Consider the following 23605-nt stretch of genomic DNA (forward strand, 5'->3'; position numbering starts at 1 on the left):
TGAATGTTCTCATCATTAATTTTTGAAAAAAGTTATATCATTTTTAAGAGAGATAAAAAAATAAACATGGGGAAGAGAGAGTGGAGGGAAAAAATTTAAATTTAAATTTCAAAAAATACACTATTTTTTATCTAAAAAGACCATCATTTTAAATGATACACACTTTTTTATTAATTTTTACATGACATTGTCTGTGAAAACTGTGTTCAATTTTCTTCGAATAGATTTTTATAAATTTTAATAAGGTTTCACCTATTTGGTCTATTAAAAAAATGGAAAAAAATATTTGTTATTTTAATGGACTGTGTGTTATTTTAAGGCAAACGAATATATTTTGGTATATATTTATCGAGATTAATATTTCTTATGTTGAATGAGATAATTTTATCTTATATATATATATATATATATATATATATATATATATATATATATATAAGTGTGTAAGACTCGTATGAGGCTATGTAGAGATTTATTTTGGCGCACAAAATATTGGGTGGGGCGGAGAAGAGAGAGTGAAAGAGAAATTGAGTGAGGAGAGAGGATGGAGAAAAAAAAAATTCCATGTGTCACTCTCTTAATGAGAGGACCACCATGGTCCAAGAGCATGTTAAAAATTTCCGGCCACGTGAGAAGAAGAAAGAGAAAAAGAAAATGCGAGCCTCCACATACTTTTATGCGTGTATAGAAGATAAAATTATCTCATACAATATAAGAAAGATTCATTTTTTTCTATCAATGTAGATAATTTATCTACATTGAGCCTAAAACGACGTCGCTTTGATGTGAAAATCAATGTATTTTTGTAATTAGAATTTATTTCAGTGTTATAATAGTATTTTTTATTATAATTTTTTAATTTTTCAACCAAAAACGACGTTATTTTAGGAGCGAAGGTAGATAACTTATCTACATCAAGTGTAGAAACATTAAAGTCATATAACAAACACTAATGTCATATTTATTAGTCTTTTACATTCTCTATTATTTATAAAATTAGAAGGAGAGAAAAAGTAAAAATATTATAAAGAAAAATACATAAAAAATCAATAAATATATATTAAAATAAGGCGTTTCACCTTAATATAATGGGGATTACGAATGTCATGTGATAGAAATGAATCCCATTTTTCTGCAGACACAACATTTGTGGGTCCTATTGGTTTTAAAAAAAATAAAAAAACAAAACATTTGAGACATGGTTTTTGATCTATCTATAACATGATGTAATGAATTTCCTATAACATAACAATTACAAATCCCTAATATAATACAAAGAAATTTTGTCCAGTAATAACAAAAAGACCTGAAAGTTCAATCACGACAAATTTAAAGTGTGACAGTTACTGCATTAATTGGGGCGTACAAGGTGCCAAATTGCCAATATACTTCGAGTAGTATTGGTCTCACTTAGATTAGAAAGACATTTTTAAGTAATTGTATTCACTCCAACTCAAGATAAATCCACTATTTTTAATTTTATCGCTAGAATATATAAGTATTGGAGAGGTTCTGGTTTGAGTTTGAGTGGGGATCTAGTGAAATAATGCATTTTCTAGAGCCCGAAATCAGAATACAAAGAAACGTAAAATTAAAAATCACGTGGGTCACGAGCTCCCATATATTATATATCAATCATTGATCACTACCGTGCCAACTCCAACTCAATTTAATAATCTGTTATTAACAAACAACAAAAACTCCAAATCCAACCACTTCCTTGTACGTCTCCATTCATAGTTCCTGTTTCTGGTCGTTGTTTTCTGAGAAACTCAGCTCCAATCCAGTAACATATTCAACACACAAAATAACAGTAAGAAAGCTGAAACTTATTACTGTTTCACCACCACATGTGTGTATTTAAGATTTCATCTTTCACTGTATAAACATAAAAAAAACACCATGCTCTTGTTAGTTTTTAAGCAGCTTATGTTTCAAGATTCAATAGCTTAGGTGGATATTGATATTATTGGCTTGATCCCTTACAAGGCTCCACCTGAAAATTCATGGCATCCACAATTTTTTTCCTTCTTTTATTATTATCCCTTCTGTTAATTCCAAGCAGTGGTGATCTCCAACATCAGGAAGAGGGTTTCATCTCTGTGGTCATATCTGATAAGGGCCTTGATTTTGCCAAGGATTTTCTCATAGAAAAAGCTATTGCCTCTATTGTTGTGTCTCAGCTGCCACAGATTGAGAAGTCTGTGCAAGTCCCACTTGTTGGAAAAGCTAAAGTGGTTCTTTCTGACATCACAATCCAAGGTATCCAAGTAAATTCTTCATCTGTTAAGACAGGAGATACAAGCATTGTTCTGGTCGTTTCAGGTGCCACTGCCAATATGAGTTTCAATTGGAGGTATAGTTGCAGCAGTTGGTTAATCCCAATTGGAATTTCGGATAGTGGGACCGCCACTGTGGAGGTATAAGATAGAATATTACTCATTTTTATACTTTGTACTATCCCTTTTTATTTTATTTTATTTTCCCCCTAAAGTTGCACCATTTTGTTTTGATGGCTTATAATTTAAATTGTTGCATTGTGCTTTAATTAAGAAGGGTTGACCTTAACTAAGTAATAAATGTTTTCGTGAAGTTGTTTATTTTGATCAAAATTGGTTAGCGTGGTTGTTCTAGGGAAGCTTTAAAGAGGTTACGTTTGGGATTGCATTTGTCCCCTTCATGCAATTGGAATTAGATCAACTTGTTAAAACATAGCAAATTTAACGTAATTAAAACGAAATGATGGGAGTTCAGTTGGCGCTAGGGAATTGAGCAAATGAGGTGAGAGCATGTGTTTGATTCTTCCCAGTATCGTCTTTGGGTGGAGTTTAAAGCCTTAACCCCAGGACCTGTCCCCAATCGAACTAGTCGTGAAACAATGAACCGATTGAAATATCTCAAAAAAAAAAAAAAACTGCAAATTTTAAAATTTAAAGAAAAAAAACAAAGATTTGGTATCTAGATGAACAATAAAAGACATGCATTTCAGTATCTGATAGGCAAAAACCTGTGAGAATAATATACTTTTTAGGGGAAGGATCCGTTTACAAACTTTTTTTTACAAATTACACTAATTATGACCGGTCATACACTCTTGATTGAAATATGACCGGTCATACTTAGTGTAGTTTGTAAGAATTTGTAAACAAAAAGTTGGTAAATATAACATTCCCCTACTTTTTAATGCAAATGTATATATTTTTTCCTGTTTAATTTATCCTTCGCTCAGTTGTGTTGTGCTATGTTTGGAAGGTTGAAGATATGCAAGTGGGACTTACTGTAAATTTAAGGAACCAAGAAGGAACTCTTAAGTTGATTCTCTTAGATTATGGATGTGATGTTGGAGACTTATCTATAAAGTTGAACGGTGGAGCAGCTTGGCTTTATCAAGTGTAAGCAATCTTCTTAAGCCATGGTTATTGATGATTGGGAACTCTTCACACATCTTCTATCATAGAGAATTATGTTTTTTTATTGCTGATTGATTTTCTACATTTCCATGGGGAAGCCTTGGGCACACAGTTATAATCCCAGAGCTATGTTTCAGTTGTGGGATTGATTTTCTACTCTAATCTGTAGTGTGCCATGAAACTGGGAGGGCTGAGAAGAGGGTCTTCCATTACCTTCAGCAATCAGCAACAGACTTTTCTGGAGAATATAAAGCTATATTTCCTAGATTCATATGAATTGACTTCTCTTCTAAAGGGAAAAAACATGACTAATATTCTGGGCCTCTATATATTTAATAGTTGAGGATATTATGCCAATAATTTCTGTTATGTTGCAGGCTAGTAGATGCTTTTGAAGGGAACATAGCATCTGCAGTTGAAGAGGTCATTTCTAAGAAAATAAAAGAAGGGATAGCTACGCTTGACAATTTATTGCAATCTCTTCCGAAGACAATATCATTAGACAAAACTGCTGTTCTAAATGTTACTTTCGTGGACAATCTAGTGCTGAGTAATTCTTCTATTGAAATTCAAATTAATGGTTTATTCTCAGGGACAAATGAAGTTTTAGTACCTCAAGTTTACCACAGAGGATTAGACATTTCTGATTCCTCTGGTGGTTTACCAAAGATGATAAAGGTTTCGTTACATGAAGATGTTTTCAAATCCGCTTCCTTAGTTTACTTCACTGTAAGTGTCTGAAGCTTTCACTTCTTGTTTTGCTTGGCTTAGTCTAATAACTGGATTTTTTCTTTCCCTTTTAATTTTGATCTCCATCCATGATGTATAATAGCTTCTTATTACTTGTTTTCATATCTTCTACCCTAATCTTTTCTCATGACACATTAGCTTGTTTCTGTTTAGGCTATGACCTTATCTATACTCTGCAGAAGAAACAATTTCTTTGTGGTCCCACAGTTTGCTTGCTCGCTTGAATCATTTATATGTACATATTAATGGAGTGAGTTCTCTAATTAAGATTGGTTAGGGAACCTTTGTTGGGTCCTTTTGTGTTGTTGAAATTATACTGAATTTGGGATAAAAGGATTACTTTACTGACATCAAATATATCATGGATTGCTAAGCTGCATCACAAATTTTTTAAATTGAATCCTTTATCAGACAAAGAATAGTGCTGATGCTGATTAGGTTTTATGTACTAATTGGGTGGCTCCAATTTGTTGTTGACACTTCAAGCTTTTGTGATGGATGTTTTTGCATTATTATAGATTGAAGTATAGTTTTGATAGTTTATGTTGTTCTTGCGCTCAGGCAGATAATTTGCAATGGATTGTTGATGAACTACCTGATCAGGCCCTTTTGAACACAGCTGAATGGAGATTCCTTATTCCTCAATTATACAAGCAATATCCAAATGATGACATTAGTCTTAATATCTCTGCATCTTCTCCTCCAGTTATAGACGTGACAAACAAAGATATGGATGCTACCCTTTTCATAGATATAACAATTTATGTTCTGGAAGCTGGTGAAGTCATACCTATTGCATGCATCTCAGTGGTATGCTTAAACGAAGTCAATATACTTAAGTGCATATTTTAAATTTCTTTCAAGCTTACACTGTTTAAGAAGATATCTCTCATAAAATACTTCTTTTCTACATTCTAAGCTGTATGAAATTCAAGCTTTTCCCCTTTTCGTCATCATATTGTCATATACATAGCCTCGTTTTGATCTTCTGACTAAATTTTCAGAGTTGCCATTGTTTTTCTGTCTCTTCCTGCCTAAGATTCTATTTATCAGATGTTGTTCTATCTTTTGTCAGTTGAAGAGGTAGCTATGATCCGTGATCATTAACTTATCTAACAAGTCCCGTTAATCTTGCTCTTTGGTACAGGATATTAGTGCTTCATGTGCTGTGGATATTGTCGGAAACAATCTTACTGGTTGGCTTAAATTGAGAAAGTTTTCCACATACTTGAAATGGAGCAAAATAGGGAAACTGCACATGCATGTGATTCAGGTAAATAATACCTGAATTCATCTTTTCAGCTTGCACCTTTGTATTTTTATATATTTTTGGATGAACCAAATAATTCCTCCTTTTTAGGGGACTATTCTAGGATAGCGAATCAAGAACTCTTCAACCCATTTACAGTTATTAGCCTTTCACGTTTCACTTCACTGATTCATTTAGAAACTGTAATTCTACACATGGTTTAGCTCATATGTATCATCATCTCATGTGCACACATAAACCATTCATAATAGTTCTTGTTGTAAATAATAGTTTAGAATAGTAGTATAGAAGTCCCACATCATGTATATCTCTTTGTATTTTCCTTCTTTTGAGTTATATAATAGACTCTCCGCTGTATAGTTAAGACACACGGATTACTTATAAATCTTCTTGTTCTTGATATTCAACATGGTATCAGAGCCTCGCCGCCCCCCACTTTCTCCTGTGGCGTTTCTTAGCACAGGTAGGCTGGGCTTGTTGCATTGTCTACTCTTCAAGCCCAATGGGCTCTTATGTGAGGGGGTGTGTTGAGATATATAGTCTCACATTGGTTGTATGTGCAACTAATGTGAAGTTTATAAGGTATTGGGTACTCCCACCCTTTGAGCTAGCTTTTGGGGTGGTGTATCCCAAGGTTCTTTACATGGTATCTAGAGCCTAACAAGATCCGCATCTTTCCGGTAGACCCACTGTCTACCGAGTAAAAATCTTCTCGGAAACTGTCACCATCGTCAGTTTCCGGCCACCGTCTGCCACCACTGTCCTCCACCGGAAAAGTTTTCCGGCGATCGTTTTGATCAAAAAGTACATCAACGGACTCAGAAGAAGCCGATCTACCCAACGCCGCAAGACCCACCGTCATCAGAGGTTGCCAGCGTCGTGGACCACCGTTTGACCGCCGTTGACCGCCACCACCGATCATTTTTCAGGCACTTTTTCCGGCGAGCCACCCACAGTTGTGATCGTCACAAGGAGGCGGTTCTTTCCGTCCAAGGCCCGCCCCTAAATTCCCACTGAAGCATTTCTCCTCTTTCCATTATTGTTCACGACATCTTTGTTTCAGCGAATTGTTCTTGATCCATGGCTGATTTTAGCTCATTTATCCTTCCTCAAGATATTTCTCGGCTCATGATCACTGGTTCCACTGCTACTGTTGTGCATACAGGTAATAGTGTTGCTGGTTTCACTCAAAGTTCATCATTTAGTCATTGGGTTCTTGATTCTGGTGCCTTTAATCATATTTCTGGTAATAAATCTTTGTTTTCCTCTCTTTCTACCTCTGGTTATTTGCCTGTTGTCACTATGGCTAATGGTTCCCAGGTTCAGTCTCATGGGATTGGAACAGTACATCTTTTTCCCTCCATTACTATTGATAATGTGCTCTATGTCCCTGGTTCACCCTTTAATCTCCTTTCCATTAGCCGTTTAATACGTTCTCTTGATTGTCTCATTTCTTTTACCCAAAATTCTGTTGTTTTACAGGATCGAAATTCGGGGAGGACAATTGGCGGAGGATTTGAGTCCAATGGCCTTTACCTGCTCTCCAGCTCCTCTCATGCTCATTCTGTATTAGATTCTCTACTCACTATTCATGCTCAGTTGGGTCATCCTAGTCTTACAAAGCTCCAGAAGATGGTACCACGTTTGTCCAAGCTGTCCACTTTGCAATGTGAATCATGTCAATTCGGGAAACATACTCACAGTTCTTTTCCTAATAGAGTCAATCGTCGTGCCTCCTCTCCTTTTAGTTTGGTTCACTCTGATGTTTGGGGACCCAGTCGTACTGAATCAACTCGGGGTTATAGATATTTTGTTACCTTTATTGACGATTATTCTCGAAACACTTGGTTATTTTTACTGAGAAACCGCTCTGAGTTGTTCTCCATATTTCAGAAGTTTTATCATGAAATTCTTACTCAATTTGGTATTCCTATCCGCACTTTTCGTAGTGATAATGCTCGTGAGTATCTGTCTCAACCATTTCAATCATTCATGGCATCTCACGGCATTCTTCACCACACATCATGTGCGCATACCCCCCAACAAAACGGGGTTGCTGAAAGAAAAAATCGTCATCTTATTGAAACAGCTCGGACACTCTTAATTCATGGGAATGTTCCTACCAGTTTTTGGGGTGATGCTATTCTCACCGCGTGCTATCTCATTAATCGCATGCCTTCCTCTGTCCTTGGTAACCAGGTACCGTACTCTATCTTGTTTCCTCATCAGCCTTTACATTCCTTACCCCTTCGTATTTTTGGTTCTACTTGTTTTGTCCATGAACTCGGTCCCAATCGTGACAAGTTGTCTGCCAAATCCCACAAATGTGTGTTCCTCGGTTACACCCGGACACAAAAAGGTTATCGGTGTTACTCTCCCAGTCTCCATCGCTCTTTTGTCTCGGCGGATGTTACTTTCTTTGAGTCTGTGCCATTTTTTGGCTCCACCTCCGTTCCCGATGACTCTGTTGATACTCAGTTACCTTTACCTTCTGTTCCAATTCAATATGTTCCGGCACCAGATTCCACACCACCAACGCCTACTGTCACTTCTCCATATGTCCCAGCACCAGATCCTCCTCTCCAGGTTTATCACCGTCGGTCACATCCACCCATACCCCAAGACATTGTTGAGGTTCCTATGGACTCAGATCTGCCGTCATCAACTCCTGCGGTTTCGGTCCCGCCCTCCGACATTGACCTACCCATTGCTCTCCGAAAAGGTACTCGTAATATTCGTCCTCCACCCAGGTATTCAATAAATATGAGTTATCATCGCCTTTCTCCATCACATTTTGCTTGTCTTTCTTCTTTGTCTTCTGTATCTGTTCCTAAGACTACAGGTGAAGCATTATCCCATCCCGGATGGCGACAGGCTATGATTGACGAGATGTGTGCACTTCATGGCAGTGGTACTTGGGATCTGGTTCCTCTTCCCTCTGGAAAATCTGCTGTTGGATGTAGATGGATATTTACTGTCAAGGTTGGTCCTGATGGACAGGTGGATCGTCTCAAAGCACGTTTGGTGGCCAAGGGATATACTCAGGTGTTTGGTGAAGATTATGGGGATACATTTTCCCCTGTGGCAAAAATGGCGTCTGTTCGCCTCTTTATTACTATGGCTGCTATCCGTCACTGGCCCCTTTATCAATTGGATGTCAAAAATGCTTTCCTCAATGGTGATCTTGCGGAAGAAGTTTATATGGAGCAACCTCCTGGATCTGTTGCTCAGGGGGAGTCCAGTCTAGTTTGTCGACTCCGCAAATCTTTGTATGGTCTCAAACAGTCTCCACGAGTTTGGTTTGAAAGGTTTAGCACCATTGTCCAACAGTTTGGTATGACTCGGAGTGCGGCTGATCACTCAGTCTTTTATCGCCACTCAGACTCTGGATCTATTTATTTGGTGGTATATGTTGATGACATTGTCATTACAGGTGATGACCATCAAGGCATTGCTCAGTTAAAACAACATCTCACTCATCATTTTTAGACAAAAGATCTCGGAAGACTACGATATTTCTTGGGAATTGAAGTGGCTCAATCTAAGGATGATATTGTGATATCCCAGAGGAAATATGCTATGAACATTCTAGAGGAGACAACTTTGTTGAATGCTAAGCCCGTCGATACCCCCTTGGATCCAAATGTCAAGCTTATGCCAAATCAGGGGGAGCTATTTTCAGATCCAGAAAGGTATAGAAGATTGGTTGGGAAGCTGAACTATCTGACAGTTACTCGACCAGACATCTCATTTGCAGTCAGTGTAGTAAGTCAGTTCTTGAATTCTCCTTGTGAAGATCATTGGAATGCAGTGATCCGTATCCTCAAGTACATCAAGAATGCTCCAGGTAAAGGTCTCCTCTATAAAAACAAAGGTCATACCAGAGTTGAGGGATACTCAGATGCTGATTGGGCAGGTTTCCCCAGTGATAGAAGATCCACATCTGGGTATTGTGTATTCCTTGGAGGTAACTTGGTTTCTTGGAAAAGCAAGAAACAAAGTGTAGTTGCCAGATCAAGTGCTGAAGCAGAATATCGCTCCATGGCCACAACCACCTGTGAACTTATCTGGTTAAAACAACTATTGAAGGAACTCAAATTTGGAGACATTGGCACAACATCTCTCATTTGCGATAATCAAGCTGCTTTACATATTGCTTCCAATCCAGTGTTTCATGAAAGGACCAAACACATTGAGATAGACTGTCATTTTGTTAGAGAAAAAGTCCTCTCTGGAGATATAGTCACTAGTTTTGTTAACTCAACTGATCAATTAGCTGATGTTTTCACTAAATCTTTGAGAGGGCCTAGGATAGATCACTTATGTAACAAGCTTGGTGCATATGATTTATATGCTCTAGCTTGAGGGGGAGTGTTGTAAATAATAGTATAGAATAGTAGTATAGAAGTCACACATCATGTATATCTCTTTGTATTTTCTTTCTTTTGAGTTATATAATAGACTATCCGCTGCGTAGTTAAGACACACGGATTACTTATAAATCTTCTTGTTCTTGATATTCAACAATTCTATTTTGAAATGTATGATTGTTAAACCTTAGTTATTGTATATCCAGGCTATTATGAATCTTACTCTTTATAATCATTTGCAGTCAGTGACGTCAACTGTCCTCAAAACCGTCCTCATACCATACCTAAACTCGCAGTTAAAGAGGGGGTTTCCATTGCCAATTGTTAATGGTTTTGCCCTTGAGAATGCTCGTGTATTGTATGCTCAGCCATGGATTGCAGTGTGTAGTGATGTTTCCTTCTTAGGAGAATACCATCTCAGACAGCTACCAACTTACGTATCATAAAACTACTCTCAGAGATTTGTCTGCTGTGTACTTGTTGTGTTGATAAGGGAATGAGAAACTTGTCAAGATGGCTATGAAGAGTGAATAACAAACATGCAGAGAAGTCCATTCCTTAGCTTCTTTTATGTATTCCATCTTTATTCTTTAGTTTAGCTTTGGTTTTAACCTTTGTAAATCATGCTGTCCTGAAGATTACTTCTTGTAAATTTTGCCAGCAGTCAAACCTCCTTATTGGAATGTCATACAGGCTCTTTATTATTTTAATCAGTGATTGATATTTTCATTTGTAAATTTGTGCAAACTAATTTTTTTTTTTTGGGTATATAGATTAATATTTTTATTTTCCATAGTAGTAAGAAATAATACTTTTTTAAAATAAAAACATTTATTTATCTTCAGTTTTCACAATTATCTAAAGAGGGAAGCAACTAAAAGAATATGTTGGCACGTAGATATCTTAGATATTTACATAAGATAGATGCTTAGGGACATCTACGATTTCGTATTTTGTATGACATTTTGGATGTCTTAACAAGTGTGATGATGCCATTATTTGGTTACATGAGTATCTTAGATATACATATTAATTTGTTTTAGATGGATCTAAAAGGCACTGAGAGTGCATGCCAAATTTAATTACGGGATTTTCATAAATTTTTTTGAGTCATGTTGAATGCCATCTCAAACAAACAAGAATAAGAATTTTAAATCTTGGATTTTTAGGTTCCGAATTCTGTGCACAAAAATCTCAAAAGGACATATAAAAGACGAGTGAATTTTGGTTTAAATAAGAGAAAAGATTTAGATTTAAATGGGAGTAAAATTTTTCAATTTGAGTAAATGATATATCGAGTACGGTACAGTAATAGCATCCAATAAATTTTCGTAAAAGACAAAAAATTCTAGAATATTATAATAGCACCCAATTTTCTATACATCTATCAATCTAAAGTAAACTAAGCACAAAACAGATAAGTAAGAGAGAGAAATATTGTTTAAAATATATATATTTGTTTTTGAATAAAAGATAAACGTATACTTGTCATACTAAAAATGAGCTCATAAAAGACCTAGTGTCATATTATTCAAAATTTCTAAGGTACTCCCATCACAGCATTAATTTGGTTCAAAGGGTCAATCAAAGTCCGAGAGAAAATTTGCTAATTGTACGGATAAGAGAGAATTTTTTTTAGTAAAAATCCTATATACAATGCAGTAATAATGCACTTCATATTATTCCCATGTAACGAGACTTATTTTGGCGCTCCCACCTCATGGAATATTGGGTAGGGCGGGAAGGGAAGAGAAAAAGAGTGATAGAAAAATTGAGAAGAGGGGAGGGACAAAAAACAAATAAAAATAAAAATTACATGTGTCATTCTCTTAATGAAAGGACCACCATGATCTTAGAGCATAATAAAAATTTTCGTACCAAACATGAGTATTTTAAACTCACAGTCAGTCAACTAATTTTAACAAAAAATATTTTATAAACTCTCTCCTGAGAGAAATTATTGTGTCCGGGACCACTATTTTTTAGGTGATCTTTTAGTGTAAATAGAAGGACAAAATTGAAAAAGAAGAAAAATAGCAAGGGTAAAAAGAGAAAAAAAATTGGTGTTGTGAGAGGGAGCACCAAATCATTGGTGATCCTGAAGTATATTAAATATTTCCCTCCTATTCTGCTCTTGTGGATTATTTTTTTTTGAGATTTTGTTATCGGGTTTCTTAAAAGTATATGTTAAAGGATAAACATAGTATTTATTATTTATATTAATTATTTAAAAATTAAATATTTTTAATTTAGAAACATTAAATATTTATGTTTTTATTAAATAATATCCACATTTTTCTTAGTATTGTTTTAAAGGCCTATTTTTTTTAAAAAAAATTCCAATTACTTTCTCTGAATACGGATTTAGCTATGTTTTTAATTTATTTATAAAATTTAAAATTATTTAAACAAGTGTATTTTTTATTTTTTTTTGTTAATCTGGAAACTCGACGAGTCACGTTACGAGTCATCCGAGTTGATGGAAGGACCCGGTGAGTTAAAAAAGAGATTTTAGTTATAATTACAATTGAGAAGAAGCTCCATTTTGTCTCTCTTATTCTCGTTAGGGATCGCTCTGGTCAGACTCAGCCATCCACACACCAAACCTCGCTCTCTTTGAAAAAACTCACTAAACCATCTCATCCAATTCAATAAAGGTAATAACCAAAATACACATAACATTTACATTACATTACATAACACACACGCCACAAACCCAAACCCAAACCCAAACCTTCATCTCTCTCAAACTCAATTACTTAATTACCCGCCAAAAACCCACCCCCTCTCAATACTATGTATTAGCGCTTCCAATTTTTCCATCTCTTTTTTCAAATCTCTTCCCTCCCTTTCTCTCTCCTCCTCCTCCTCATCATCTTCTCTCCCTCTCACTCTCTCTCTCTCTCTAGGGTTTCCCTCTTCGCCGTCGTTCGTCAACTCTGATGGACGAGGGCAACGAGGATCCCAAAACGGACGGTTCGCCGGTTCAGAACGGTGAATTGGATGATGAGCGTTGCGGCAAGAAGGCCAAGGTGGATGCTGCCTCCGACGGCGGTGAATTGAAGAGAGTGGCGGAGATTGTGTTGGTTTTGTCGACGATGGCGACGGTGCGAGGTGGTAGGAAGCCCACCGATGTGGAGGTTGAGCTCATGAGGGAGGCTCGAACCAAGCTCGCCGAGCTCTGTCAGGGGCTCGCTCCGAAGGATATTGTGGCCAGGGAAGCTATTGGGACCGTGATTGAGGATCTTGGCTTGAACGCCAAGATTAAGGACCAGAGGTTAGGGTTTCGAACTCCCAAGATGTCCGTTGCCGAGAGGTATTCCCACGCTAAGTGGAAGGTAAGGGAACCTCTTAATACCGATAATTCAACTTCCTTGTTATTTATTGTTATTATTATTTTTTAATTTTGGGTACATTTCAACTTCCTTATTTATTGTTAAAAAAAACAGTAGAATAAAAAGAACCATCATATCATAGAACGAGGTGGTGAAGTAAAAGGTTATGTATGGATAAGAATTTTGGGTCCCGGGTACCACGTAATTCAGCTGCTTCTTATGCAATTATTTGTATTTCTTAATGGAGGACTATTGTATATTTTTTTTAAAAAAAACTCCGAGTGAAACTTTTTTCTTGCGAGCCTATGGTGAGGAAATCCTTATAGGTAGCTTTACCCTTATCCCTACCCTTATCCTCATGGTTGTTGTATACTGATGAGTTTTAATTGCTTGACTTGAGTATTGGGTTATTTTTCTGTTAATTATCTATTGTAACTCATTTTAATCTTAACTAGTTTCTTTCTTTCTTTCTGTCCTTTTTTTTTTGGGGTGTTGGGGTGGTTCATATTTTGTTGGAATGGTGAACTCTGTCAATGTAAATATTTTATATTTGGTATTTTTGGTTTCAAGAGGGCGAGCCCGTGCAATGGTAAAACTGCTTTTTTGTGACTGAAATGTCACAGGTTTAAATTTGAGAAATAGCTTTTTTGCAACTATGCTAGGGTAAGGTTGCATACAAGGATTGTCCTCATCCCTACCCTTGCTTTTCAGGTTTTAATGGAGAGTAGTTTTTATCCTTTGGGTTTCATATTTCTTTTAACAAGTTTTTTACCATTTGTTATCTATTTCTTTTACTATCTTTCTTTATGGTTCCTAGATGGAGGAATCAAAGAAGTTTTCTACATCTCAGCCCTTGCAAACAAGCATTGGTGGAACAGTTGACAACCGTGTGCCATCACATGCTGTTCGAATGATTGCGCCTGATAAATCAATCCACACAGCAATCTCTTCCACAAGTACCATAGTGTCTATACCTGCCCATGTTTCTGCAGGATCTTCTGCAGCATTGCAATATCAATCGATCAGCAATGAAGTAAGACCACCTGTGGTTTCAGGTTTAATGCCTAGCAGTCACTTGGGGAGAAATTCATCTCCCTTAGCATTGCCTAAAGTTGAACACCCACAATTCAAAGTTGATGGAGGATCAAATGGGTCTTCTTATGTCCTGCAAATCCAAGGTAATGTCTTCTAAAGCTCCTCACCAGTTCCAACTTCCAAGTAGTGGTGGAGTTACATTTCCAATTGGTGAATGAGTAATTGTGCAATATGTTGTCACTGTATGATGAATTGATTGAACACGTTGACCTGGATTTTGTTTTACTGGAAAGCAATAATATTCATTAAATTTTTAACTAAATGTTCAGAAGTGCTGGAATTTGTGGTTGTATGAGTTTCTTCTGCATAAGTCATGGAATGATTCATGCTGAAGCCTGAAAATTCACTGGATTTGTGTATATCTAGGTCTTTTTTGAGGTTATTAGATGGATATAATATACCAGCACTCCAGCAGATGTTGTTCCTGTTTCCTTGTTTTTCAAGAGTCTGGAATTAAATGATTGCGCGTCTTTCTTCATTTGTCTTTATTTCCTCCAATTTTCATTATTTGTAGGTAAATGTTACAGAAAGCTATGGTTAAGGTTTCAAATATCTATTGGCATTTTCTGCTTTTTTTATTTCATAGTTTGCAAAAGCAGGTTGTCTATTGTATGTTCAATTGTTCATAATAAAATGTGTATGGGTGTATCTTGTGACATTTCAGTCATTGAATTGGCAATTGAATTTGAGAATTTTTCAACTGTAGCAAATTTGTCTGCAAACCAACCTTTGGTGAATGCTCCAACATGGCCAATACAGGCTCAATCTCCATCTTTAGCTAGAAGTGCATCAGAAAACAAGGTGCCTGGTCATAACCCTATCAAGGTTGAAGGAACAGCTGATGTAACTATGTCAAGGGCAGGGCCACAAATAACAAATGATCAGAGCTTTAGACCGTATATTACTCAAACAGCACCTGGAAATTTGTCTAGTATGCACCAGCCAGTGCAGGGCATGAACATTGTTCAGCCTCCTTTTATTCCTAGTCATGCGGATATTGCAAAGATTGTCCAGAAATTGCTACAACCAAAGGTTCCTGACCATCCCACATGGAGTCCTCCGTCAAGGGATTATATGAATAAGGCTTTGACATGCCAGATGTGCGAGCTCTCTGTCAATGAGATTGATACTGTACTTCTCTGTGATGCTTGTGAAAAGGGTTTTCACTTGAAATGCTTGCAGCCATCGGTCTTACGAGGAATTCATAATAGAGTTGATTGGCACTGCATGAGGTGCTTAAGTTTAAGCGGTGGAAAGCCTTTGCCTCCAAAGTATGGTCGTGTCATGAGATCCTCAAACACACCACCGAAATTGCCCTCTAATACGGGTGGTATGCAACCATCTTCAGAGAAGAAAGCAGGGAGCGTAGATCCGAAGGTCAGCCCACAGAAGTTAACAACAAATGGGAGCCCTGTTCCAACTGTTTCCAGTGGAAATGACAATGTTGAGCCACCATCTGACTCAATGACCTCACCAGATGGGAAAGACATACAAGGTACCACCATTTCATCCAACATTGAACATGTTGATGAAAAGCATGATCCAAACATCTCTATGAAATCCCTTGGTGCAGCTTCCAGTCCTTCCACTTGCTTGCCAGGTGAAAGTTCTGCTGAACAAATAAATTCTGAGTCTTTGACCTGTAAGGAGACTTCAGAAACTGAGACTCTTCCTAAATTATCTGAGCCAGCTAAATGTGAAAATTTGCAATCTTCACAAGATTTTCATGTTAATCAGACAATACCACAAGACAATGCTGTAGTATCATCAGATAAACATGTTGACATTAGTTTAATGAATCATAAACAAAGGGAATCTCATGGAGGGGAAAATTTAATTTACGATATCAAGCGTGATGATCAAGATGTTGCACTAGCAAATTTTGTTGGAAGTTCTGGAACTGATACTGAAGGTAGACAGCACTCTGCATTATCTTCAGACACCTCACATGCTGTAGAATGGATTGGTGATGTTATACAACTTGTCGAAGAGAAAAAGTTTTACGGATCTTGCTGTGTTGATGGAGTAACATATAGGCTTCATGGTCATGCTCTTTTCCCCTCCAGCCATGGCAATTTAACACCTTTTAAAATTCAGGCAAGCAAATCATTATGCTTTCAACTGTAGTCTAGCAGTTGGTTATATCATACCTGTAAAATTTGACCTATGAAATTGCAAAGTACATATGAATACCAAAAAAAGTCATGTTTTTGGTCTATTTTATGGTTTCTGTTTTGATTTGATTGATTTGCAACCTTGTGTGAAATAGTATTATCTTATAAAACTTTAGAACTTAACAAGTAGACTTAATCCCATTTTATTTTCAGTCTATGTGGGAAGATTGCAAAACTGGGTTCAAGTGGGTTAAGGTGACAAAGTGCTACTTTCCTGGAGATTTGCCAGGGAATATTGGTCATCCATGTATATCTGAAGTCAATGAGGTATTTTTTATTTTTACACATACATCTTTATGTATAAATAGGTGCATGTCTTTCTTCATAGATTGATATCAATTCATTCCCGCCAGTGTGAAAAATTGCAAAGTTATCAAATACAGATTGCGGCCTGTCTTGGCCAACCCTGAAAAATGCTATAAGACTATAGCGGGTTGTGGTTGCGGAAATAGCGGAATGGATCAATAGAACCTAGATATACCACACATATATATGCTAAAAAATAAAGACTTTCATTCATTATAAAGAAAGCTTGGTTATATTGTATGACACAACAAATTATTGAATTTTTTTTACCACAAGTATTAAAAAAAAAAAACCACCCCCCAATTAAACCCGACTAGCTAGTGTGGGGTGAGAGCAATTCTTGTACGCTGCCTTACCCTTGCAAATAATTGCAAAGAGACTGTTTCCTAGATTCGAACCCATGACCTTTCAGTCACAAAGGAACAACTTTACCACAAGTATATTAAAAAAAAATGACATGGTTATATTGAATTTTTTTTTTAACTGTGTAAAGTTATTTGTACAATTATTAAAAAAACAATCAAAGGTTTTAATCTTCATATACAGTTATTTATTAAACTCTTTGTGAAACCACAGATAATGACAAGCATTGCTGTGTACTCATGATTTTAAGGCTAAGATGCTTAGAGATGTAATAAAGACTAAAGTCCAATCACTATATAGCAAGCATATGTGTGAGCAGTGTAATCTGGTCCTAATCTAACTAAGAAGGACGTATATTAGACAAATAACAGAGGCAAAAAAAAAAGAGGCAAGAAAAAAAGAGGCAAAAAAAAGAGAGGCAAGAAATAAAGAGGCCAAAAGCTTACTTGCGAACTTGAGAGAGAGAGAGAGAGAGAGAGAGAGAGAGAGAGAGAGAGAGAGAGAGAGAGAGAGAGCAAGGCAGAGCAGAGAGCGAGCAAGGCAAAGAGTGAGACGTAGAGCACGGAGCAGCGACAGAGGAAGAGCGAGATGCGCGAGAGACAGAGAGGAGAGGGTGAGACGTTTCGTGCGATAGAAAGAGAGTGAGTGAGTGGCTTAGTGTTAAACGAAAAGACTAAAATACCCTTAAAAGTTTTCTGTTACACATTTAAAATAAGGGCAAAATTGTATTTTGCCTTATGTCCGCAATAAGGCTGGGATTTGGCCTCGATTCTGCTGCGATTTTGCCGCATTAATGGCCGCTATTGCGTTTGCGGCTTGCGGCGCAATTAACTGCTATAAAGCTACATTTATTTTGGTCATACATGCACTTATACTCCATAAACTGTTGATTGGTTCTAACTTGTAACCTTTGCAATAAATTCTGTTTTGATTGGTGTATCAAATGATAATGCTCATCATTCAGAACCGTATATTGCATATGGATTTTTTCCTTATTGATATGTTTTCTTTTTTCTTTGTTGAAGGTTTATGAATCTAATAGTGATAGAACTGAAATGGCTAGCTATATTAGAGGCCCATGTGAAGTCCTCCCATCTGATAAATTTAAACAAGAAAATGACAGACGATGTCAGCTAGGAATTGAGGCAAGTGCTAAAGTACAGCCCATTTTCCTTTGCAGGTTTGTTTCTTCATTCATCTATCACTCTAGACAGTTTTTATTTTAATTTGTCTTATTTTGTCCTGTTTCATTCAATCTTATACAATCTGTCATATGTAGTGCAGGCATCAAGCTGATATATGACTATGATTTATTGCGTGTATTCTGAGATTATAGTTACTACAGAAGGGAGATGGTAAAACGGGAATAAAGAAAAATTTGGGACCTTAGGATGTGGAATTATTTTGTTAATTTAATTTAGATACTCTTTTCTAAACAGCTAATTGATAACACACAGAATTTAATGCTCAAGATTAGTATTAAAGTTGCTGTTATACAGAATACTGTATTCATATGTGGTGGCCTTTGTATACTGTAATTGATAACACGCAGAATTTATTGCTCAAGATTAATATTGAAGTTGCCGTTATACAGAATACTGTATTCATATGTGGTGGCCTTTAGATCGTGTTATTTTGCATAATAATGGTTTGGTTTTTTCTGCTGAAATTTTGAAGTCATCTTTCTTAGGGGCATTGTTCTGATACTCAAAGTGCTTCAGATGGAAAGTATAGGCTTATTGCTTATTGTGTAAAGTAATATCTTGTGATGGAACTTTGTGCAACCTGATCGGGAGGAAGTTAAAACCATGCAAATTAGGGTTTTCCTTCATGCTGGATGGGCTCAAGTAATAGATGGTGTAATTGGGAAGAAGCATTTATGTCTCTTCATTTATTTTTACTTTCTGATTGATGGAATTTCAGGGTAAAATAGAAATAGAGAATATAGATTAGGAGATAGGGATCTCTTCTAATTATCTTGGTTGTGGAAGGTCTGGGAGCTGGTTTATTGGGAACAACTACAAAGCTGTGTGGACTCTTATGGTTTCACAGTAGGTCAGGGGCATTAGTTTTTGTTATTGTTGCTCGAATCAGTTATTTTTTCATCCCACTTTCTTAGACATTTGGGCTGCTGTTCTGGGAATTATAAATCTTTTTATTTTTGTGGATTTGGAAGATGGGAAGAGGCTGTAATCAGATGTTTGCATGATGTATTTACATATGGTTGAAGGGGAAGGAGGGCTTATTAAGATGAAAGCTATCTTGCTGTTGATATGAGAGCCAGTTTGAAGGTTAGGGTTCTACACTTCTAGTTAAGGGAAACTTTATGCATAGGACTGGCCGACTGGGTTCATACTTGGTGCGCCTAGGGAACCTCTATTGGAAAGGAAAGAGGAGAAAGAAAGAAAACCCTTTTATTCAACTTACAGGGTGTTCTTTGTACAAAAAGTAGAAAGCAGGGAGATGGAAAACAGGATTTGAGTATAAACACAGATAAAATGTTTAAAATTATCATTTAGGCTGGTCATAGGTGGTGAAAATTTGGAAAATTGAAACACATTTTCATGCTGCATGCCAATATGGCTGAGATGACCATTACTAAAATGTCATGTTTTTACTACTTTAACCTCGTTCGAAATTTTATAGAATCATTACATTGGAACTCTTCATTCTATTTGTATTTCAATTTTCAGATGAAAATATTTCATTAGCATGGAATGTAAATGAAAGCTGTTCTATTTTCATTTATGTTCCTATGTTTATTGCATGCACATTTTAGATGCTGAAGTTGTGGTGTTTGAAACATAGTAGTTAATTGCGCCGCAATAGCGCTGCGAGCCGTGTCGTATGGGCGTTGCGGTGCCTCGCTGCAAGAAACCGCACCGCGTCGCACCGGAGCGCAATAACGGCCATTGTGATCGCATTTGTAGCCAAATCGCGACCATATTGTTGTCATAAAGCAAAATGTCAATTTTGTCCTAAATTTAAATGTGTAATAGAAACATTTTAAGGGTTTTTTAGTCTATCTGCGTCTTTCTCTGTCACTTCTGCTATCTCATCCTTTAAAAAACGTTTCTTTTTGTTATTATTTCTGTCATATAGCGTTTTTCGGGGTTGACCGCGACATGCCGCAATCCGCATTTGATAACTTTGGTTTGAAATCAAATATTTAATACTATGTAAAAGGTACATAGATTCAATGTCGGTTTAGGATTTGTACTCTGCTCGGATTCCCACCCAATCATTATTCAGTCAGGACAAAATTTGAATCTCCCTATTTGACACAGTTGATATTTTTGTTGCGTAGATTTTTCTTCTTTTTCTTCCTCTTCTCTCTCTCTCTCGGGTGTTTTTTAAGTGATTTGACTAATTTTGCAGGTGGTTTTATGACGAAGTCAAAAAGTTATTTCAACCTGTTACCAGTTGATTCTGCCTTGAACATACGTTTTTGTGGCTCCCCTACACATTGCATTTTTGTGGTGAGTATTTGACCCCTGGTATGCGTCCAAAGTGATAACTGAACCTTTCTTTACTCTGATATCTTGTCTGCTGAATATATGAAATCTAACCCATTTAATCACTTGTGTGTTGTTATAAAACTGTGGGAACAATGGGCGCTATATTCATGAATTTCGGTTGAATTTCTTGTTTATGGTTGCATGAGCCTCCATCAACTCAACTCATATACTCAAATAATTTTAAAAAAATTCATAGAATCCAAGCATCATATTTTAACATGTCCATAATCAACATTCTGCAACTCCATAATAAAGCAAACAAAAGAAAATTAATTGGAACAACAAACACGAAAGTTAATTGTAAATTTGGGATAACAATCATAACATATATAGAACTTCCTAGTGGTTTCCAACAGAACTTATCTGACTCATCATCAAGTGGGATGATATGCGAACAGAAGTTGACAAACTGTCCTAGTAGTTTCAAACTTTAAAGTGGGAATCGGATAACAAAGATAGAAACTAAGAATTCCCATGCACAGAGCATTAAAACAGCAAACCCAGCTTCAAGAGAAATCCAATGCAACTGCTGTGCGCTATTTTGGAACCAAAAACATTTCATGGAAACAGTGAGAACTGGGCCACACGGAATTTTTGAGAGATAGATACGAGTATTGAACAGAAGTGAACTTGATGAACGACAGAAGCAAACATTTGAGCCTACTTTATTCATTTATTACAAGCATTTCCACTTCATGGACATTAAGTTGTGAATCTACTTTATTGAACAGAAGTGAACTTGACGAACGACAGAAGCAAAACACTTGAGCCTACTTTATTCAGTTATTGCAAGCATTTCCACTTCATGGACATTAAGTTGTGAATCTACTTTTCCTTTTATATATTTCCTTTTCTCTTATTTCCCCTAACCTGATAAATTGAAGGACGCAAAACATGTTGGTGTTATAGATTAAACTTTGAGCTTGCAGTTTTAGAGTATCTGGTTACCTTTTTAGCCTAAAATCTGATGCATGTATAGACATTTAAGGGATGCTAGGCGAGAAAAGGATCCCACAGAAATAATAGAAGACGAGATAAAAATAATAAAAGAGGCATGAATTTGAGCATTTCATTTGGAGCTTGGAGAGACGACAAATGCAGGGTGAGGTACGGATGAAGGGTGAGGTATAAGGTATTCTGCGTCAGAATACTTTCTTGTGATAAAGACCTCGACTTTTCTTTTAAAACATGAAAACCAGATTATTTCTCGAATGTGTGTGTTTAGCTAAAACAATATATCTGCTTATTGATTTCACAATGCCATTTAATAAAACTCTTATCTTAAGTTGTACTTATTAGCTAATGTGGGGGAGGAGATTTTTTTGATTTTTATTCTTCAGACGTCATAGTTTATATGTTTGGTATTATTATTACTATCTCTCTTGATTCTCTCTTTCCCAGTTTCTCTCTTGGATCTTTAATGTGTTTTTGTATTGATGCAGGTATTAGGGGTTCAAACAAGATTTTTTTTATGGGTAATTGAGCATACATTAAGATTCTCCAGAGACCCACCATAAGGCACATCGCAGCGGCGTTGCTTCCCCATGCAAGAATGTCTGTTCAAACTTTCGAACGTGAATTGCATTTGATGTAAAATATGTAGCTGAAGCTATGACTGCTTAGTATAGTTTTTCCTATAGTAGTTGTGTTCCTGATAGATATTCATTCTGTATAATTCTTTTTCGGGTACGTAGGCTCTTTAGGCCCGCTAATAACATTATTATCTTTGAAATTAGATTATCAGTGCAGTCCACTTAGTTTGCTGGAATTGTATGATATTTCATTTGTACAAAAGCCATTTCTTCTAGAAAGCATAACCTTGGTAATTTCATTAATCAAATGGAACACCAATTCAGCGACCTGTGATGATTTTTCTAGCTAGCGCCAAGTCAGTTATATCTGCCGAACAATATTGGGTCATGAATTATATAATTATTCAACAAGTGTCTACTTATTAACGTGAATATATTATTTTCATATATGTTTGAAGATACCGTACTAAATATACGCAAAGTTTATTCAGTATATGGATTTATTATTTGCCAAAGGTTAAAAGATTTGGAATGGTGTTGATAGGTGCTTTATTCCATTAGTTGGTAGGGTTGTTTTCGACAGGTTTTTAATTATAAGACAAGCTCAAATCGTCTACATCTTGCCAAATCAAATGATGACTGATTGATTTATATTCACATCTCTTTTCAAATATCGAACTATTTTTTTCTTGTTGAATTTTGGATTAAGAAATTTGAATATTGCTAACTACATGACCAGTAGTCACACGTAAACACTCTTGCATAGGGTCCATCTGTGCGGTTTATGACATCCTTAATTACTTCCCTAATGGTTATAGAATTGGGAGTGAGTTTTTGTACTTTTACATTAATTATTGGGATGAGAGTGGCTATGATAAAACAATGACGAAAATTATGTTTAAGCTCGCTCCAAACACTGGACGGCGTGGTTCATTTTAATCGTAATGTTTATATTTTTGTTCAAAAGCAAGGCAAGCATGGCGTGGTTAGTGACGTTATCACAAGTTTGCATATCAATTTTACAATTAATTTAACAATACCATTTCCAAAGAAAAAAAAAAAACCTTTAGCAATACCAAAAAAATGCAAATATTTTGTTTTTTTGGAAAAAAGGAAACTTTTTACAAAAGCGTGCAAATATAAAACATGCAATACCCGAAAAATGAGAGTTCCTATGATCCAAATGATCATATGATACTAGAAGGAGGAGATTGCAAGGATTAATATTCATGCTCATCACGGTTAGGTGATGAATCCAGACCACATTTGTCGGTTCGTATTTTGGGCTGGTTGTTTAAAGAATGGGTTTGTTAAGTGTCCTTCATCCCTAGAGAGGGAAATACCTGTGCAGATTGGATGGTGAGTGAAGCAGTGATAGAAAGATAGATCGTCTACCAGCTTATGCAAAAGAATCAAGACAAGTGGTTTAATTATGACTTACATAGGGCTTTACTGATTCCCATTATTGCTCCTGCGTAGTTT

The 23605-nt window shown here is 36.3% G+C and overlaps 2 protein-coding genes across 6 annotated transcripts; both read left to right on the forward strand.

The window, feature by feature from the left end:
* The first annotated feature begins 1702 nt into the window (after positions 1-1702).
* LOC133291243 (putative BPI/LBP family protein At1g04970) lies at positions 1703-10510 on the forward strand. 4 transcript variants are annotated; one of them, XM_061489466.1, is made up of 8 exons: positions 1767-1813; positions 2184-2262; positions 2326-2420; positions 3253-3392; positions 3788-4139; positions 4722-4970; positions 5308-5433; positions 10043-10510. In XM_061489466.1, exons 3-8 carry the CDS (start codon positions 2340-2342, stop codon positions 10244-10246), a joined length of 1152 nt encoding a protein of 383 aa, XP_061345450.1. In that variant the 5' UTR covers positions 1767-1813; positions 2184-2262; positions 2326-2339; the 3' UTR covers positions 10247-10510. The 4 variants fall into 4 exon arrangements, with proteins under 4 accessions (XP_061345449.1, XP_061345447.1, XP_061345448.1 ...); XM_061489465.1 differs by having other exon boundaries at positions 1703-2262; XM_061489463.1 differs by having other exon boundaries at positions 1703-2420.
* Positions 10511-12404: 1894 nt separating this feature from the next.
* On the forward strand, positions 12405-22408 carry LOC133291238 (uncharacterized). 2 transcript variants are annotated; one of them, XM_061489457.1, is made up of 7 exons: positions 12405-13138; positions 13953-14313; positions 14895-16327; positions 16558-16671; positions 18099-18253; positions 20452-20552; positions 22034-22408. In XM_061489457.1, the coding sequence occupies exons 1-6, from the start codon at positions 12743-12745 to the stop codon at positions 20498-20500; spliced, it is 2508 nt and encodes an 835-aa protein (XP_061345441.1). In that variant the 5' UTR covers positions 12405-12742; the 3' UTR covers positions 20501-20552; positions 22034-22408. The 2 variants fall into 2 exon arrangements, with proteins under 2 accessions (XP_061345441.1, XP_061345442.1); XM_061489458.1 differs by having other exon boundaries at positions 14937-16327.
* Positions 22409-23605: the final 1197 nt, after the last annotated feature.

This window comes from Gastrolobium bilobum, unplaced genomic scaffold (assembly GCF_033153095.1).
Source record: "Gastrolobium bilobum isolate Gb01-03AN ecotype WA unplaced genomic scaffold, APGP_CSIRO_Gbil_v1 utg132346, whole genome shotgun sequence".
NCBI classification, from domain to species: Eukaryota; Viridiplantae; Streptophyta; class Magnoliopsida; order Fabales; family Fabaceae; genus Gastrolobium; species Gastrolobium bilobum.